The sequence below is a fragment of the Hippoglossus hippoglossus genome, chromosome 11 (genome assembly GCF_009819705.1).
Source record: "Hippoglossus hippoglossus isolate fHipHip1 chromosome 11, fHipHip1.pri, whole genome shotgun sequence".
Lineage (NCBI taxonomy): Eukaryota > Metazoa > Chordata > Actinopteri > Pleuronectiformes > Pleuronectidae > Hippoglossus > Hippoglossus hippoglossus.
The window spans coordinates 9327660-9348973 of record NC_047161.1 but is presented as its reverse complement, the minus strand read 5'-3'; the positions used below and the strand labels follow the sequence as shown (position 1 = coordinate 9348973).

The window sequence follows — 21314 nt, the reverse complement described above, 5'->3', positions numbered from 1 at the left end:
AGGATTAGAAGCAGCATAGACTTTTCTTCATGTGATGTGTTAACTCAGAATCCAACTTAACAAGGATCTTTGGAGTTCATCACAAATTCCCCCTTTATAGCTTGATTTGAAGTATTACATTCTAATGTAATAATTACATGTAGCACTGGAATATCATATATATAAGTTACAGTATCACTTAAGATAGTTACAATCAAAAGACTAATATATACATGGATTTACAGTTAATGTTTAACAGTATGTGCCTCCAAAATGATGTAAAACCATCATTCATTCATCAAAATACAAAGATAAAAAAAAATCCCACAAAGAGAGAAAACAACAGGATCAGGGGAGCTACAATAAAATGTACAGTTTGTGCTGAAGTATTTATTTTATTTTGTGCTACAATATTGTATTTCATTTAAATTTGTACTACATAGGTTTATTTTATTTTTGGTTTGTGCCATAGTATTTAATTTGATTTAGTTTGTGATATATATATCTTTACTTTACTTTACTTTACTTTACTTTACTTTATCTAATAACGTGGAGCGGTTGCCCAGCAGCTGCAGTGTTGACGGCTCCCAACTCGATCCACGTGCTCGCCTCTGTTTACACTGCTTACGCGCTGACGTCACCACGAGCCCCACCCCTCACGGCGAGCTGCCTGGCAACATGAGCGAGGGAACAGGAAGGTCCACAGCAGCCGAGTGAGGAACCTGCGCCGCCTGGACTCCAAACCACCAGAAACTACACCTCAGCCGCAGCATGGAGGAGGCAGTCAAAGGTAAATCACTCACTGGGCCGTGTCACTGGGCCGCTGTCGGTACCGAGGGTGTGTCAAACCTATTTTGGTGTCACATGAAAGTTAGCAAACTAAGCTAACACATCCAAGTTTGGAAACATATGCTACGTTTCAAACTTCCCGAGAGTAGCTGCGTTCTTTTTCATGATAGAAGCATCAACGTGTTTTCTTATTGGTAGAAAAAAAAATGGTTGACACTAATTAAGATCAACGTACATTAAAAAAAACAAAATAACACGGAAGTCACTGCTGCACAGCTTTTTTGTCCCAACATGTTGACACCCGATGATCTGCTGGAGTCGCACACAAACGAGGAAGTCGTTAGTTAAGTTTTAAACGCGGGCTAAACCGCACTCTGAGGTAACTGTGGCACGTGTGGCGTGTGTTTCATGTGTTCAGACACGATCTGATGAGCTGGTTTTTGATGCTGTTTATGGATTTAGCTTTAAAAATGTTTATTGACTGAAGCTGCACAAACAGGTTACACCCCATTTGACGGCTCACTACGTGTTCTGTAAATGTTGATCTGTGCTCGTCAGGTCGCACTGTCTACACCACCTGCCTCTTTTTCCATCAGAACAGTGAGTCAACAAGTTGAGAGTAGCACAGTCATCAGCCCCTGTTGGACGGCTGTGAGGCCAAACAGGCCCGAGCACATGTGTGGCATAGCAGACGATTTAATGTAGAGTACAGGTGGAGGAGGTGAGAGGTGTACATTCTACCTGCCATTCCTCACTCCTCGACCTCTCCCACTACTTCCTTGACATTTCCATTCCTGCCAGGCAGCCATCTGCTCTCTCACTCCTCCTCACCACTGTCTGTGTGCACTTGCCTTAAGTGGGAGCTGCCTCTCAGTGAAGTGCATTGTGTTTTGCAAGGAAACTGGAGATTTGCCACGAGATTCAAAGCTTGTATGTTCGACTCCGTTCAGTTGATTACAAACACGGAGGTTTATTTGTTCACCTTAAAGGGATGTCAGGTGAAAAGTGCTCAGCTCTGACCTCATTTCCAGGCTTCACCCTACTGGTTTGAGAAGTCTAATTTCCTGATGTCTGCACGCTAAGCCCCAAGGTAGAACATTTTTTTGGAAGATGCAGCATATTTTGTATATTGACACATGGTCAAAGTATGTGACCTGTTACTGGTTGATAATTCATGCCTATAGGTATCAGTCCAAATGAAGTAGTCAGACAGTTCTGTCTGTCTCTATGTATGTGCTGGGGGGGGGACACAATAACAGAAATACTTAACACAGTTGTCTTGCAAAAAATGCAAAGTTGGTGAAGCTCATAATATCTGCTACTACTCTTTAGTACTGCTGCTGATTGGTGTTCATCAAATTCACAATACTTGTTCTTCCTTGTGGAGCCGCTGTCACATATGTTGGTGCATTAATTAAAATGTAATGCAGAAGTAACTCAAAGTCAAAATAAATGTACAGCCTTTATTGTGTCCATTTAAATGTTATCATAGCAGCAGTTCAGTTCTCTTTTTTTTACTGGACCCGTGTCATGACATGACAGGGAAGTTGTCATGACAAGAAATTTGTAACTGTCTTGCCCCCCCCCCGTACCTGTCTCCTTCTTAATCTTTTCCCCTGTCACTCTCAGCAGTTGAGCTTCAGGCTGCACAGTCACCACTATTTTAAACAGAAAAGTTACTTCACTCAGAATTAAGGCGTTTCTCCGCAATAATTTTTCCATATTTCAGGTGAAACATCACTAATAAAAAGATAAAGAGGAGTTTGGTTTTAGCAGGAGGGCGTTCAGCATACATACTGAGGGTTTTGACTCCCTTAAGCAGCTGTCAGAGGAGTGGAGTCAGTACTCCTCTGGTCATGTCTGTGTGTAGACGACCTTTTAAATAATACAGATTTCTTTCTGTGCACTTGATTTCCCCTGCATTTGAATGGAGTTTCCAGTAGTGACATTAAATCATATGGTTCCCTATTTGCTTAAGTGGGAATTTGTTTCACCTCAGCAGCTGTGGAGATTTTATCTCTGTTCAGAGAAGAAACAATGTTCTCTTATAATCATTTACTTACCATTAAACTGTCTGGATGTACAGTGTTTTTGCAAGTTCCCCTTCCCCTTCTCAAGAATGTCACACCCCTAAGTTGCAAAAAGAAAGTCAAGCCTGTTCTGTAGCTTTTTTTGGTTTCTTGAACTTTCTGCTCCCCTGATAGAAGTTTATGCTTTTGGCCGAAATCAGATGTTCAGAAATGTGACAGTGTGGCTGACCTGTCCATCTTGTTTTTCCAACTAGGCCGTCTAATGAGATTGATCATGAGTCGTTGCCAACATTTTTTGGCTTATTAGATTTAAATGAGACACAACCAGACGCTTTCAGCTGTCACGGGCAACTTTCCCAAGCCATGAATTTACAGCCGACTCGTTCAAGTCTGAAATTTGTTGTACTAGAACAAGATGATACTTTCAAAATATACTTACGCTTTTAAAGATCTCATGACCGATTTCAGTCAGAGCAAACTAACGTTTCACTTAGAGATTAGACTTGTGATCCAAAGTATCTTGATATCAGAATATTATCACTAATACAGTTGAATAAGTGAGTTATCATGTAGCCCTGTTTAAGGTTTATAAATAGTGCAATATTTGACTACTATTGTACCTGTGATGAGGTTTGCTTCACATTGTTGAATCTTCTTGCTTTACTATAAGCAAAAGCACAATTATGTCAATGTATTGTTGCACTGTAAAGTACAGCGCCAGTTATGCACATACTTGTGTGTCCTGATTTGTCACACATGTTAGATCACATCAGTATTATACACACACAGCAATGGTCTTTGTCTTGTGTAAATGTGGGTGGGAGGGGAGTTCACCTAGAAACACATGTTTGTCAGCAGTCATGGCCGTCACAAGTCATTGTGAAAGGAGCTCTACATAAACAGTAAACAGTTCGATAGTGGACCATTACTGAGCTGAAAACACAAAGAATCTTAAGCCTTTCTGGAAAAGGCCGGCCTCCTACAGACCGTGGTGTCAGACAATTGCATTTTTCATCACAATACACCCCCCCCCCCCCCCCCCCCCCAGTCTTTGTTACTAAACGTTTGGGTCTAAAGACACTGCAGTATATTTCAATTGCCGTTTAATCCCTCTGGTTTCTGTACTTCTTTATGGAGAATACTGCATTAACCTGTGAGATTTGGCCGAGCTGAGTTCTCACCTGTCTGGGAGCTCTGGCATCAGACACGCACACACAAGCATGTTTGCACAGCAATCCTTATTAGGACCTTGCATTGACTTCCATTCATTGTGCACAGCCCAACCAAAACCTTATCCCTGACCTTAACCAGGACCAATTCATGCCTAACCCTAACCACAATTCACATCTTACACTTAACCTTAACCAGGACCTCGGAAATGACGTTTTGGCCCATTAGGACCAGGCTTTGGTCCCCATGAGGACTACTGGTCCTGACAAGATCGGTGTATATGCTGAAAAAAAAATGAGTAGACACACACATGCACAGTATCCTCATGACACTGTAGAGAGAAACTTTGGGCGTCAGTGTCAAATGGAAATCACTTTTTTTTCCCGGAGATGCACTAGATGTTGATAAATGAGTCACACAAGTATTGTTTATTGTGTCAGATACGACTCATATGAATAGAGTATAATGTATTGTAACAGTATGTCGTTTTATATTTATGAGCCAATACAAAACATCCTTGCATCAATTTCTATCTTGGTGTGACAGTAGGAGGACTGTGCATGATTGTAAATCGGAAAAGGAAATTGATATCACTCGGAAACAGTCTGCTTTTTCCACATCAGTGGTCCTGAAATATTTGGGGCAAGTCTGCAGATGTCAAACCCTTTGTCTGGAGTTTAAGCTAAGATTAGGTAACCGACATTTTGACCATAGAGACATGGAAAAAATATGAATCCTCTCATTTAACCGTCAGGGATGAAACCAAAGAGTTTATTTCTAACTATTACTTTGATGAGCTTTGACTTGTCCATGAGGGATCAGAAAACTGAGGTGGTGAAGATGAAGTAGTGAGATGAGGACACGACTTTGGTTTTGCTCCATCTGAGGTGAAGCCGCTCTATGCCCTTCGCCTCACAGTTTTCCCATGATGCACGTCTAATGGCAACTTTGTGGGCACGCTAGCTGCATTCACAGTCAGCCACGTCTCATGACTCTTGTTTTAGGCTAATCATGTGACAGGGTATGTCATGAATAGTAAGATAATTGATCTCATGCTGTGCAGCATTAACCACTTGAAAATGGCTGTTTGTTCCTGTGGATGGGGGCAACGATGAGTTGGTTTTGGTGTCTGTTATGTTTTTATAAATCAAATGCAGGAAACTATTCAAATCATAGATCACACTCTAATTTGAGTCAGTGATTATTTTAAAAGGAAATTGTGAGATTTAAGAATTTTTAAGTTAAATCATTCAAGCTTACGAGCCATCTTTGTTAATAAGTGTCACATGAATCCAGAGTCTGATGAATCAGTAGCCCCTTTTGTTCAGGCTGTTCAAGGAGGAAATGTCGTGCCTATTTTCCACCTCACAGTTCTGGAACACCCGGAACAGGAGGTGGGGTGGGGACATTATTGTTGCAGAGGTGGTAATAGAGCCTTTCGACACCTTTGTAGAAGGAAGAGCCAGCTTGGCAGGACAGGACGCAGATGCTGTTAGAAGAAAGTAGTGGCCTGATGGGTCAGGAATACAGCAGAGTAAAATACCTCTTTAATACACCAAATTAGCCCGGATACGCAGGTTTTTTTAAGGTAGAAACGGCTCATTTCCCATTACCAGTAAAGGAGTGTGCCCGTCAGTTTTTTCCCCCCGATGAGTCTTGTTCAACCTCATGTACTCCCGGGAAGCCAAAGACACAGAAACCAATGCTGACCCATTTCTATTGCAGACGAAAGCCAGACGTTAGTGGGTTTATGACAAGTGGAAACGGAACTGAAGCTTCTATAGTCCAGTTTATAGAAGTAACCAGTTTTAACTCACATGTGACAAACACCCTTAATGAGTATTTGGCCACCATATTATTCTATCCTTGAATCGCTGAGTCTGAAGAGAAGAAGCGATTTAGCATGTGAAGAAGGCCTCACGCAAATGAAGTATGATGAAATAACGTTGGAGAGGTGTGGATTATTTGCTCCTGATTTAAGCCTGTTTTTGTGTATGGTGGTATGTGATTGTTTGCAATGAGTGACTGTATGTGTGTCACTTTCTGCTGAATGAAAGCACAGTGCAGTCCAGCCTGACTTTACAGATCAGGGCGTAGTACAGTGACATCAGTTTACACGCAGCATCCAACTTTTATAGGACTGTTACACACATAGTAGGGCTTAGCATATTCATCGTTAATCCTCTGTCTGTCACTACCATCATAATGTCACTGGTATTATATATATTTTTTTATTAGGATGTGATTTCATACACATTAAGACTGCTGACCAATTGCTTGAAACACTTGAGAATGTTAGTGTTAGTGTGGACATCAACTTGACCATTTAAACAGTTTATAAGAGTATGAATTTAACTGTCAGCAGGCTTTTAAAACAAGATTCCTCTCTCATTCCTCCTAATGATATTTCATATCACTGAAATGCTGCACTATGGCTTTATGGAAGTGTCTGTTGATGTATTAAGTTAACTTGCAGTTCTGCAGAACAAAAAATGGGTAACTTCATATATTTTAAAGCACACGTGGCTTCAGTTGAAATTTTTTAAACTCCATTCTTTTCACTTTGTCATGGTCGATTGTGGAATTTGTCCTGCAGTGCTTCATTGCTTCAGGGATAGTGTCCCGTCTGTCTGTCTTGGTGCAAGGTATTTCCTAGAGAAGATCACATAAACATGCTCGTCTGGATCCTAACAACAGAGGAATGTTGCAAGGAGGCCTGAACATAGTCTGTCTGCGATTGTCTGTAAATTTATGTACTGATGTGTAATGGTCTAATCATTGGTTATCATTAATCAAGCTTTTTGAAAGCATCTAGTCATGGAAATGACTGCAGGAATGTCACCAGGCCAGACTGCAGCCTTTAGTGATGCTACTATCTATAGACACGTGATCGTGCATGACTTATTCTACAGTCATCCTCTGACTTCGTGCCTCATGTCTCTGCTCATATCTCTCCTGTGACATGACATAGGGCTGGGCGACATAACTTCAAATAAATTTTTACCTCGATTACGATTAATGAATGATTATTTATGCCGCCTTCCATTTTCAGTTAATTGCCCAGCCCGAACCTGGCTCATTGAGTCCGATGCGTTGAGATAAAATGGAGTCGAGCAGTGTGGAGGATTTTGTGGTTCACACAACTCTCTGGAACACCTTTGACAAACATGAAAAACGCAGCAAATTCAACGGAACTTTTATGATGAACAAAATCGGTGTTGGTGTTTGACACAACGTTAGGTCACTGTTATTTAATTACAGGACAATTTCAGAGGAAAAATATGGACTTGGTTTGTAAAATCCTTAAACCTGTGTTCTTTTATACAAGTGATGATGTCAATACTATGAATAGAGGTGAGGTTATTGGTTGAAATCCAAAACCAACTCTTTACTCATAGTATAATCATTCGTTGCAGCTCTTGCATGAACACACAGTTGTATGACTACATGCTCTCTTCACCACATAGATAACTGCCCCTCATCTACACAATACCTAGTTTAGCCTCTGGCATCCTGTCCCCTCCGTTCTAGCCTACTAGCATCACTGCTGCTCCAAGATGGACAGGCCGCCCTGGATTAGCGCTTGGCTGTAATCTGGGACACTGCAGATTATGCTTTTCATCTAATGCCCCTCCACCACACTCACTCGCATCACGTGACCAGCCCACACAAATGGGACCTCTATTATTTCCTCCTTGGATGACAGGAAAGTGAGGGATGGATAGATGGAGGGAGGGAATTGTCGGAGAGACCTGGGAGTTTTTAAAATGGAGTGTCAGGCAATGTCACTGCGCTGCTACCAGGGGCTAGCATCTGGAAACCGCACTGAATGGACGCAAATGGATGTTTGAAGGATGGACTGAGATTTTTGGGATAACAGTAGAGAAGAAGAGGGTGTGTGTGTGTTTGCAGAGAAAGCGTGTGTGTCTGCCGCAACAGCTGACTGAAGAGACGGGTAACTTCTTATCAGCAGGACAGAAACAGAGGGTTCACAGCTCTTTGGCCTGAAAAAAATGGAAAATTGGAAACCATCTCCGCTGTACTTTCACTCTGACCTTCTGAACACCTGAAAGACAACACAAAACCCTCCTCCTTCACACACACACTTGGACACAGAGTGTGTGTCTGAGTCCAGGATGCTGTAAACAAGGAGACACAGAGACAGCCAGCACGCGTCCGGATCACATGCAGGCAATCAGCGCTTGGCTTGTTTTGCTAAGGTGGTGGCAGGGAGGCGGTAGTCGCTCCGACCTGCTGCACAACACGAGCTGTAAACATGGAGCCTCTGGAGGAATACCACTCTCCGTTTGACTTTGAGCAAGGAGTCAACACCAGGTACCTCTACCTCTCCCCGACCTACGGTGACACGCCGCCCAGCTCGCCGGCTGTCAGTACCAGAGGTATCACAAGGAGGAAAGTGTGTGTGTGTGTGTGTGTGTGTGTGTGTGTGTGTGTGTGTGTGTGTGTGTGTGTGTGTGTGTGTGTGTGTGTGTGTGTGTGTGTGTGTGTGTGTGTGTGTGTGTGTGTGTGTGTGTGTGTGTGTGTGTGTGTGTGTGTGTTCATTGGACGGGAAGAATTTGGGGGAACACAAACTGTAAGGGGGAGTGGACAAGTGATAATTAGTTGCAGTGTGTGTGACGGCAACTTTTGCTGATTAGCAATTCACTTACATTTCTTTTTTTTAAACTTTTTATTGATTTAGAAAATTAAGATACTTTAACTCATTTTGCTATGGTTATTATTTCTTCATTGCTTAATCAGATGTTTCAGCTGTTTTGCCGTAATTCTGATTTACAAGGTCCCAGTTCTGTTTGATTCAGGTGAAGATAGTTTACTAATAATACCAATTTTGTCTGGATATGAAAGAGATTCTCAAGTCTTCATAGTGATTATTTAATTTCACCATATCTGACTGACACAGACATTCACTGATGTCAAGCATGGATCTCCGACATGGAAAAGCCTGATGTTCGTTTTGTTACTGCATTGCTTTGTACTGAACAGAATTGAGGAGCTTTTATTTTGAAGAGTTATGAACTTGGGTCTGAAGATTGTGCCAGTTGCTTAACAGATCTCTGACATGTATGAGAAAATAACACCAGTTAAGTATATCAGTCAAATTTGTATATAAACCACACATCTGAGCAGTAAAAAAGACAAATTCAGTTTCATTTTATAAAATATAGAATCTGGTTGATCGTAGGCCACAGTTACAGTTTCAGAAAGAAAGCTGCTGCCAGGATTATAGGCAAATTACCACATTGTCAAGATCCTCATTGTCCTCATAGTGTTTAAATACAACCACGAGGTGATAATTTTAACCGTAATGTGATTGTATTCACACAACTTCTGCCAGCTTCCAGACCAAAAAAAGGAAGTTCCACTTTTCTTTCTTCTGCTTCTAGATAATAAAACTGGCCTAGTCACAATATCAGAGTAGTGAATATAATACAGTTACCAAATAATTAGGCTACATGAGTTCAGTGGACCCTAACAAGGGCAGAAAGAGGCATACATTCACTCCTGCAGAGCTGCCTCCACACTCAGACACACAGCTCTCATATCACTGCCTGCAGGAATTTATCACAGAATGTTGCATCGCAGATAACTGAGCCAAGGAGTCGTCCTACAAAACCTGTTCTCCTCAACCTGAGGTGGTGGTGGACGTTCACTGCTTTTTACAGAACTGTTTTGTAAGCAAATCAAATAGAAACCCAGTTCCTGAGCAGAAGATCATCAAAATAAGAGTATAGTGCTCTTTTATAAGAGAAGAGTCGTCTTGTTTGTGAGGCACGAGTGTCACGAAGGGAAGTGTCCATTACACAATTCAGTCTCTGTAAGCAGGTGTGTATATTCCCTTCGTGTGTGTGTGTGTGTGTGTGTGTGTGTGTGTGTGTGTGTGTGTGTGTGTGTGTGTGTGTGTGTGTGTGTGTGTGTGTGTGTGTGTGTGTGTGTGTGTGTGTGTGTGTGTGTGTCATTGCTGTGTCACCAGTAATGGGTAGAGGAGAGGTCAAATGTAATACAAGGAAGGGGGGAGGGACTACTGGAGGGAGATGAAGTGTGATGCTCCACACACACACACACACACACACACACACACACACACACACACACACACACACACATCTATTTCCTCTATATTTCTCTATTGACTTAGTTACTGTAACGGCTGCCTCTATTTCCTCTGAAAAGCTTTATTAGTGAATTCCAGTTGGATCTCCCACTCCACATTTTTCCCCAGCATATTTTGACACGTAAGTATTCTCCCTTGAGGTGCATCCACACTGCTTATTCCCATGGCATTAATTCAATCCAAAAAACAGTATTGTCTCACAGCAGCTTATGAAAACACTCTTTGACAGGGAAGGCTGAGAAATGTTATTTTACCAGTAGCTTTTGAGACAGTCTTTGGTGTCTCTGTCCTCACCAAACATCCATCCCGGTCTCAGATCAAATGTTTTTAAGGTTTGGGGAGTATTGGTGTGTGACGAGAAAGAGAGGAATGCTGCCAAGTGTGTGGAATGAGGTGGGAGGAGGCGATTTGGGGTTTGTTGAGCTGAAACAAGATATTCAAGGGAAACAGCTCATACTAGCGAGTCAAAATAGATTTCAGTTGACATCATTAACATAAAAAAACAAATGTATACAGTAACTTTTACCACTGGGCGTGTCAATACACTGTGACATCACTGATGGTTGTGGTTACAAGTGTTTTGTATTGTTAAGTTACTGTTGCATACTTGTAAATGACTAATAACTAGTCAATAGCTAAAGTTTGGAAACTCCTGTTTCGTTTTTTTCTAGCAAATGTGATCGGAAAGAAATTGTTTGGAGAAATCTACGAAGATGTGGTTTATAGTCAGTGTCTGGATGGTAACGTAAAAATGACAGTTCTTTATCTTTTATGCCTTCACTCAGGAGAGAGCTAGTATATTATATTTGTATGTTGTCTGTCCCATTCTTGTTAACACAATATCTCGCCTTTAGGGAAATTCTTCAAATTTTGTACGATGTTCAGTCGGACTCTTTAATTCTTGGACTAAGCTAAGATAGCTGTTTCCCCTCTTTCTGCGTCTTTTCAAATAGACAAATAGTCCATTGGGCCTTTTAATTTAGTAACCTACAGGGGGCACTGTGCCAGACCGACCCAAGCTCTCTGACTAGCACTATGATGGGAGTGGGGTCAGAATTTAAATCACCTTTACAAAGATCAATCATGAAATCTACTCTCAGGTCTAGTTTGTCTCTTCTCAATTTACATCATAGTTCTGGCTCCTGCTGAGATGACAGTGTACATCTGAAATTTATTCCCCACCAGTTTCTTTTTGTCTACCTCCCCCCTCACACTGTATTATTCAGCTCTTGGGTTTTCTCTTTTTTTATGAAACACTAGAAGAGACTAGATAAAAATAAAATCAACCTCAGAGCCGGTTCGGGGTTCCAGATTCCTGCTCAGTTCTGGCTCAAAACATCCTCACCCGCAGTCGTCCTTTTGACTGACGGATCCTAACAACCCCCGTGCTCCTGTGTTCTCTCATGCTGTCTGAGCCCAGGACGTCTCCATCTAGAAAGTTATTTGTATTATTGATGCACTGCTGCTCCTGCTGGGCACAGCTCTGTCAGAGACTGCAACATCAAAGCTGAGTGTGTACAGTGTATACTGTAAATGTTTGTGGAGTGAAAATATGATGTGGGTTTGTGAGAGAGAGTGTTTTTCTGCTGCTGTACAGTCACAACTCTTCCTAACGTACCTCAGGCAAAAGGACGGAGCCAATAACATTGTCAAAATAAACTACGAGTGGTGAAGCATAATGAGAGGATGAGCTTCTAATTTCTCCCTCTGTAAATGAGTTAAATCATTCAGCTAGCACCTAGCTAATATCCATCCATTGTTTATAAAGCTTCTCCTTAAAGAGCCTATCTCAGCTGACATTGGTCAAGAGGCAGGTAGACCTTGGAGAGGTTGCCAGCGTATCGGAGTGCCAACATAAGACAAACAACCATTCACACATAGAAAGCCCACACACGAGTTCATGCAAACTCCACACAGAAAGGCTTCCGCCGAACCAAGAACCTAGCTGCTTCACCACCTCTCGCTGGCTCGCCCACATCCATCATCAAAGGGCATCCTTAATTTTTCTTGTCCAACTCTCTGATATCTTTAAACTATTCGTCCTTTCTTCTCCTCGTCCTCCAAAGGAACAGCTTGAGTTTGACAACCAACATCAGCCTCCCCTCTCATGTCCCCTGTTCGCTGTCACTCAGCAAACACGGGCTCACACATGTGAACATATCTTAAAAACTATCATACACATGAAATGCCAATTTAGAAGCTTTGATTAAAATATATGTTGCTTATTTGCCTCACAGGTACCCAGCAGCATCCGGACTCGGTCCCAGAGCTGGGAGAAGATGCAGTGACGTCTGTCGGGCCCGCCCCTCCTCCACCCGCCATTACAGAGGAGGAGCGACAGGAGCTGCAGGAAGAGTTGTTCAAGGTCAGGACGGGTCAGGGATTAAAGAGGCCTCGATTCAAAGAGCCATGACCTGTTGTACTTAAACAGAGCTGTACATGCTAATGGTGGAAAATGGTTAGAATTATTTCCACAGTGTGTATACACCAGTTTGCAGTTTTTCTGCCGTTCTGTTGTAACTTGCCATATATACTTTGAACAGGCCAAGCCATAGGGCCTTTTATTTTAATGTGATGAATTACTGCTGAGACTGACTCACGATTGGTCGACCCTGTGTATCAGCGGGACCACGATCACTACTGCACAGTTTCTGGCTCCAAATGATGTAATCAGTGCAAGATGGCAGCACTCGAATCTGTGATATTTTGGCTTCATTTCACAGAGATGCGTCGTCCATTTTTTATACGGCCCATGATTTATTCTCTAACTGAAAAAAAAAGTGCTTGATCTTCACATATGGCAAATTTCTGTGTGTGTGTGTGTCCAGGTGGAGGATGAGATCCTGACTCTGTCCCAGGTTCTTGCAGCCAAGGAGCGGCAGTTGGCCGACCTGAAGAGAAAGCTGGGCATCACACCTCTGAATGAGCTGAAACAGAACATTACCAAAACCTGGCAGGAGGTCACCACCTCCAACGCGTACGTACTCCACCACCACAGTGGCTCAGAAATACACAATAATTTGTTCCATATGCCGCTAATTAAATCTAAATACACCCTTTATGTCGCTTGCCCTTTTGAAGAAAAAAAAAAAGAGCCCTCGTGACTAACAGCTTCCATATCCACCAACATATGCATCATTGTTCTCTGCTTATCTGATCATGAGAGTTTTCTCTGTATCTGAATGCCCTGAAAACATGGTTTACTGCCAGCACCTTCGCATCTGAGCGAGGAAGAAGATGTCAGTTGTGGTGACAGCTCATCTGTGGCCTGAGTGAAACTGTTTGGTTACTTGTTTGACGCTACAGGAAATGAGCAGCATTCTGATGCTCTCTGGTTTTTTAAAATGAAAAATGTCCCAGAGGTTTAGTTCTGACCTTGATGCCTCCCTGCATTCTTTGATCTGTCTCTTTTCATCACTCTCATATCCTCCCTTTTTCCTGCCCATCATTCCTCCCCCTCCCCCCCCCCTCTCTCTCCGCCTCCCCTTCTTTATTCCAGCTATAGAAGGACGTCTGAAACGCTCTCTCAGGCGAGTCTGAAGGCCGGAGCAGCTATCTCCAACGTGGGCTCAGTCTTTACCCGGAAACTGGAGGATGTCAGGTGAGGCTGAGAGGAGACATCGGAGGGAGGGGCCATAAATTCAGCAACATTAAAAGTTTTTGTTGAAGCACCAGGTCCATGAGAAAGAAAAGTATCTGTTGTTCATGTGTTCTGTGATTTATTTCTAAGGAATCTTTCAAAAAAGGATCTGAGAGTTTTAGCTAGGGATTCTGTCGTCCATGTATCTTAAATTACATGACATTATATTACATATTAGGGCACGGGAGTTGCCAATTTGTGTCAAAAGTAATTTTTGAAGACGATTTCAAACTGAAACCACAGCTTTATACAGTGTATTGCTCAACATCAGTTTTATTTGATTTTCTACTGTGTGTCTTTGTTTACACGAGGGGCTCGTGTGTGTGTGTGTGTGTGTGTGTGTGTGTGTGTGTGTGTGTGTGTGTGTGTGTGTGTGTGTGTGTGTGTGTGTGTGTGTGTGTGTGTGTGTGTGTGTGTGTGTGTGTGTGTGTGTGTGTGTGTGTGGTCCAGGTATAACTAATGTTGTGGGGACCTAAATCTGTTTACACAGTTACATTATGGGAACTTCCTCATGGTGTCCTATTAATGTAAATCATTAAAAAGGTTAAAACAGGTTTTAACGTAAAGGTGTGTGTGTGCCTGTCCTTATAACAGTACATGTCTCTCGCCTTTAGCTTCTCCTTTCTAATAAATGCACATACTGTATGTTGGCAGCCACGTATCTACTGAATTGATGCCAGATGTCCTCGAATTGTGCTTCAAAGTACCAAAGACCGTTCAACGGCACATCACTGTTCATAATTCCTGGTCGAGTGAGGCTTAAAAGCCAACAGCTGATTGTTCCATTTGAGATATTGCTCCTGTTGACCCCCGCCACCTCCCTCCCCCAGCGGACCCTAATCTGTCTTCTCCCCTGTCATCCTTCTTCTCTCTGGATTACTGAGCTGCAAACAAGATTATTAGGCCCTTCAAAGCCGCAGTGTGCTGAGAATTGCAGCCTCACGGATGAGCTACCACACTGATGCAGTTTTGACGGGTGGAGAGGGTGGGGGGCTGGTAGTGAAGAGCAACCTGACAGGGGTCAAAGGGGCAGGGTGTGCTTATGTGTATGCAGTTGTTTTGCATATGTGTGTGTGTGCGTGTGTTCGGTGACAAGATCACCCCCCATAATACGCAGGATTAGCACATACCCACTGTGTTAATACACAATTGATCTTAATAGGATAGAACAGGATTTATAGGATTTGTCCACTCGCCCTTTGAAGGTATAGTGGAATAATTGAGGGTTTGTTCTCTAGGTTTTGTTTGCATACGTGTGTCTTGTTCTGTCTTTGTGAATCTGTCTTTACTACTCTGAGACCCCCACTAACGCCTCCTCTCTTCTCTGTAATGCTGTCGGATAGCGTGCGCTCATTACAACACTCGGCTAGTATGCCTGTCATGAGGTAAGGGGGGGGGGGGGACTGGAGGTAGTTTTCTAACCCTAACCCTGTACTGCACAATGTTTGTTTTCTCCTCGTAGAAAGGAAAAACCTGGTCTCTACATGTTGGACAATAACAAGCACTGCATGAAAAAGAGCGTGTGCAGGTCGAGGACGCCTTTTTATATCCACGAGTGTTTCTGGGGATATTGATCTCTGGAAGAAACGTGTCGACTGTTTTCTCGTCTCATTCCTTTTTAGTCCTGCGTTTTCTTGATTCTGTTTTCATGAGATCAACAGCTCTCAGCAGCTTTTCAGTAGAACATAATAGACCGGAGTCAGTTTAGAAAGTGCTGTGTTGTCTGTGCTGAGTATCAGATAACGTGGCCCCTATTAAAGGTGTGATTACTGTGGATGTCCTGCTCCTCCTTCATTTTGAGGAGGAGACTTGTTGTCTGCATGTTCACTTTACAAAACTTCAGTGTGAGTGTGTGAGCATGACGGATAAAGAGAGCGATAGCATCATATATTCTTTAACGTTTTTTTTCTTTCTTGCCTTTCACAGGAATGCACCAACTTTCAGGTCATTTGAGGGGAGAGTGGATACTTTGAAGGTAACAGATTAAAAACAGTATTACAGCTCACATTCATTGTTTAAAATCCCAAGGAGGTGCTGAGACCTTTGCCATTAAACCTATAGTAAATGTGCTATTTACTTCCATAGTATTTGTGTAGTAGTGTGTTTTACTCTGATGTTGCCCTTTATTTTTTGAGCATTAACTTAATTCAATAATAAGTATATTTCTAGTTTTGTATTTCAAGTCACTTCGGTGTTAATGAAAACTGGTATCTACTTTTTTCAACGTTTAAGTGAGACTTTATATGTTCTTTTGAGCGGCGACCCCTGTGGCCACAAGCAGCTATTACGGGTCATAGACTGTATATAAAGATGGACGACATGTCAGCTCCCAAAAGTGAAGCCAAAGCTTCTCCATCGCCCCCTGGCTGATGGCTGTAGTATTCTTCCTCCATGTTAGCAGATTGGACATGGAGCAAACTAGAAAGTCAAAGTGCAAAGTCAAATCAACTCTTAGCTTAATGTTTATTTCACACTGAGGTTTTTTGCAAGTGTTCATTTTTCTTTTAACTTTGTTTTTGACTAGTGATGCTATAATAAACGTCATCAAACATCATGATTGACAGCTGAGTCACAGTTGGTCGAGCACATGTATCGGCAGGACCTCAACTCAGTTGCTGTCATGATATTCTTTTGTATTTCCAAGTTGCTTTTATTGTTTTGGTGAATGGCCTCAAGGGCCTGATCAAAGCGTCTCACAGGTCACTTAAGTTCAGACCCCCCCCCCCCCCCAACGGATCTAATGTTTGCTAACATTTGCCACAATTAGCTACTGATCATACCAGACCTAATTAGGCTGCTGCAGCAGAGGTCCTCAGAATACTGAATGGAGGGACGCTGTGTTAATGTATAATCACAAGAGGAAGATTGAATTAATTCCTCTTTGAAAAGTTATTTTTACAAAAGCTATATTTAAATAGATTACATTACAAGCCAAATGCTAAAGACTTATGTTGTTGCTCTTTTAATTGACGTGTTGATTTGAATCGACTATGTAATTTCCTGGCTCCAGAAAAAAACAAACTGATGCTTGACTTTAGAATAAAAAAAACGTCGACTTAAATAACAACGTAAACGATGTTAACTTTAATTTGTATTTTCCGTCCTGTTTTCTCCTTCCTCCGCTTCAGACTAAAATGACTCCATCAGCATCCACCACTGACCCCGGTGACCCCGGCAACCAGGAGAGCAGCGGCCCGACCGCCGAGACTTTCCTCAATCAGCCAGGGGGCCCACCCACTCCGGAGCCACTGATGCAATGAGACCCTGGTTAACTCCCCCCTCCCTGATCCCCATCCACCCTCTCACCCCTCCCTCCTTCCTCACTTGACTCCCTAACCCCTGGACCCTCACACTCGCCCCTTCAACTCCTTGTGCCAGTCTTCTTTTGTTGAAAACAAATGACCTACCCCGGCCGTTGTTTGTGTTCTAATCGTCTGGTCTTTTTGTCTGACACGTGCGCTTACTAGTTCACTAGTGTGGAAACTGAAAGCTAAGAGGGGAGTGTGTGTGTGTGTGTGTGCGGGCGGGAGGGCAGACGGGTTTGTGTGTGTTTGTGGGTGTGTGCAGGCATGTGTTCTCGTGTCAGTCGCATGTTTTTGAGTCTGTTCTCGACTCGATGTGGGAGAAACCCTGTCACTTTCCTTCTTCTGCTTTCCTCGTTTTCTGCCTCTGCCAAACCAGAAAAGCTCCGATGCCAAACGTGTTCCTGCCTTTTTCTTCGAGTACCAGTTGTTCACAGTTTATGTTCATTTGCATGAAGTAAAATGGCAAAAATATAGAAACATTTACACTTAAGCGCTTGATTAGAGAAGAGTTTACACTTAAGAACTTACGGTGTGAACCAGACAGTTGTCGGCTTACTGCTTCTGCATGGCCCTTTTTATTATATGCTGGATTGACTATTAGCCACCGTTTTGGGGCTTTTCTTGGTTTACTCTGTGTTTGGATTCAGCTTCCTGTTCACTGTATTAATTGACACCTTGCCATCATAAAGTAGTCTAACACTGTTCAGTGATGTTGTGCCTTTTTTGTCATATAGGACCAAGGGTTTGTTTAAACTAACCCACAGTACTGATCTGCTCTGAGCTACCAACGCTGGAATTTCAAACAACATTCAAGAATAAATAGAATTAGATCGTTAAGAGGGAAACAGCCGAGATCATGAGAACACAGGCAGAGCAAACACACAGGGACGGTTCAGCCTTGACCCGACGTGGGAGTGAAATAAATGGCTCTTCCAGAGCCTGTATCAATATTTAAACACTTGTCCATTGTTTATGTCAGTGAGGTAACACCCAGTCTCCCCCAAAACCAACACAGTCCTCCACTTTATACACTGACACAGGATAATAATATACTAGAGGTGTGGAGGCCAAAGGTTTTCTCTTTTCCCAACTGTTTATTGGTTGGAGAAGTTTCTGTAAAACTTCATGAAATGATAAAAATCTGCTCCTCTTGCAGGATAATATACTGTGTTTGCTAAATAAAATTTAAAAAAGCTGCTTTTGTTAAGACAAAACATATTTTTTAAATGTTACATTTATGAATTATATGTTCTACAGGTTCGTAAGTTGTATCTCAGCCAAGGACCCTCTGTCCATTGAGGCTCAGTTGTGTTGCATTTATGTACAAAGAGAGATGCATCAAAATGTTCCGACATTGTTGAAATTGCTACAATCATCTCATTTGAGGTATTGGCTGAACTACATTTTTCAAGTTGACTTATATTCAATAAAACCAGACAAACAGAGGACACCTCCCCCCTGCTGGTGGACAACATGGATCAGCTCTCCCCAACAGGGGTCTTAAGCCAGAGTGATTTAAATCGCCACACACTGACTGTGGATCAGCGCTGCCGGGTGAAAGTCACATAAGAAGACAGATAAAAGGGATCACAACCTGACCAGCAGTTGGAGTTTAACTATCTTGTTCCCATGTTCCCCAAAAAATGATCACATCTCAGTTGTAAGAATTACATTTTTTATAAATCATTCATACAGGATTGAAATTAATATTTAACAATGACTTGTTCGGTTCTTAATAGAAATAGTGAATTAAATGAATATACTTTAAATTAAAAGAAACTGTGAAGTAATAGGACACATTGTTATCGGTCTTTATGTTTGAGTGAGGAGGTGAAAATCACTTTTTACTGAAAGTGGAGTTCCTCAGGTGCATAGACCGTATGTGTGGCTCATTATGTAGCAGGATGTGCCAATTTTAACAAGACAGTGTGTATAACATGGGAAAATACACCTTTGTGTTTCCCTTCAGGGTTTAAGAGGTGATACATGTGCTGTTAAAACTAAACCTCACTCTACTGCATGTTCTAATATGGACACAAGAGGGCAGCCAAGATCAGAGGCTGCACATGACTATTTTTCTCAGAATCAAAAGTGAACAGACTCTGAGTTATGAGCTGGTGGCTGCTCTGTTATATTTAGAAGATTTCTCTAGAAGGCAACTACTACTACTACTACTACTACTACTAAAGAGGAACTCAGGGGTCATGTTGAGTTAAAAGTCCAGTTTGAGTCCAACATAAACACAGTTTCTGCCAGAGTTCAGACAGTTGGGGTTATTTCACATGAGGAATTTCTCTATGTGTGTGTGTGTGTGTGCTATCTCTGTGTGGACTCTCTGAAGCGGGCAGGAGAAAAGCGACATGTCATGTTTCCGTGCACTAATCGGGATTTAAATCTGGACCTGATGATTGTTTGTGCGGTTTCTTATCACGTGGGATCTCACCGCACCCAAACCGAGCGGATGAAGCACATTAACTGAGGTTTACTTTCTCTGTTTGTTGCTCATTTAATCATGAACAATCCATGTAAACAATAGACTAACACACTATTAAAAAAAGATGGTGTGGAGGCAGCATGTTTCAATGTAGATTCACTGTGTTTGGGTGGGGAAAATTGGATTTGTAGAAAAATACTTTTTGAATAAAGAGTGGCGGAACTTAAGGACTTAGACCCATTACTACATGTGAGAAGCTTTTTAATGTTCCCATGAATTACATCCTTATTGGGCTGAGACGACGCTCTACTGTTTAACTCAAACCGGTTTTCCTACATGAGGTCATCTTTAATATAGAACAGACTGTCACCACTCTGAGTTGGAGAGAGTATTCAAATTAGAAATACTGTATTTAGAGTAAAATACTCGGTTACAAGTAAAGGTCTTGAAATAAAATATGTAAGACATATTTAGTTAAGTTTTATCAGGATATAGAGCTCTGAGCTCCAAGTGATATAATCATAAATGTAATATTATTCATTTCTTATTAATTATGCATTACTGTGTCAACAGTGTTTAAACGCTGAAGTTTACTTTACATTTAATTTAGAGTCTCATTTGTAATAATCAATTTTATGTAAAGTCTGAATTTGAAAAGTTTTGCAAAGTAACTTAAGTAACTTAAGCTATCATGTTGATGTAGTGCATAAAATACACCGAGGTGACGAGGTACAACGTAGAAAATGAAGTAAAAGTCAAAATTGTCCTCCAGTACTTGAGTAAATGTATTTGATCACATTCTACCTCTGGAGACGGAAACTCGTCATTGTCCTCAAATAAGAAACTTTTGTCCTTTTAGTATCTGTTTCGTTCTCCGGCCTCATCAGAGATTACAAAGAAAAAAGACTCAGTGACAGCATCTAACAAACAGCTGCCAAAAAAATCTTTATTCAGTCAGAACCAGATGCTCCAGTGGCACAGATCACTGGGGAGCCGGTCTGAGCCGTAACACACCGAGTCAAACAACAACAGCACCAGAACGCAGTTTGTCAGAAAACACCATTTACAACGAGAATGATGGCAGTTTCTACACACAGAGACCGGAGAAGAAAAGAAACTGGAGTTAACAGTCAGTGTGCATCGATTCTTCCTCCTGGAGAAAAATCCTCATATATTTATAGAATTCATTTGATAATACTGTGGAAAACTAAACATCAGTGGTGCAGTAGTTTACAGTGACAGAGTAGATACATATTGCAGGTGCTTTGTGTGGTGTGTTGAGTTAAAAGATGCAATAGGCCTGAACAGTATATAAACTCTGCTCTGTTATGATGAAGCAGGTTTTAAATGTGCAGAGAAAGAACATTCAGTTCAAACATGGCTTCATAGGTGTGAGAGCAGGTGGTTAAAGTAAAAAATAAAAAAACTTCAGGGTGACATTGGGAAATGTCCCAAACCTGATTTATCATCCTCCTCTTTATGTTCTTTGTTTTAAATAAACTATTGACAGTTTGGGAAAAAACGCTCATGGCTTTTATTTAGTCGCGTTTGTACAAAAGCAGCCTGTTAGCTTAGCTTAGCATAAAAACAACGGAGAAACTGTTAGCTCTGTCCAATTAGTCCCAATAAAACACGGTACGCTAACACGTCAGGTTAAATCTGGTAAATCAGTATAAAAAGTGTAAAAACATGTTGTTGATTCACGGGAGACTATTTATTGGCTGGTTACAGCAACTTCCTGTCTTTGTGCTAAGCTAAGCTAAGTTTAGTTACTTTTATTGGTATCAATCTTGAAAGCAAAAGAGAGATTTCTGAACTTTGAACAGTATTTTGT

General features: G+C 41.7%; 1 protein-coding gene across 3 annotated transcripts; it reads left to right on the top strand.

Annotated features, from left to right (window-relative positions):
- Positions 1–603: 603 nt before the first annotated feature.
- tpd52 (tumor protein D52) lies at positions 604–17748 on the top strand. 3 transcript variants are annotated; one of them, XM_034600402.1, is made up of 7 exons: positions 604–769; positions 12339–12466; positions 12930–13078; positions 13601–13702; positions 15085–15126; positions 15668–15716; positions 16870–17748. In XM_034600402.1, the coding sequence occupies exons 1-7, from the start codon at positions 751–753 to the stop codon at positions 16999–17001; spliced, it is 621 nt and encodes a 206-aa protein (XP_034456293.1). In that variant the 5' UTR covers positions 604–750; the 3' UTR covers positions 17002–17748. The 3 variants fall into 3 exon arrangements, with proteins under 3 accessions (XP_034456293.1, XP_034456294.1, XP_034456296.1); XM_034600403.1 differs by lacking the exon at positions 15085–15126 and having other exon boundaries at positions 615–769; XM_034600405.1 differs by lacking the exons at positions 15085–15126; positions 15668–15716; positions 16870–17748 and having other exon boundaries at positions 615–769; positions 13601–13706.
- Positions 17749–21314: the final 3566 nt, after the last annotated feature.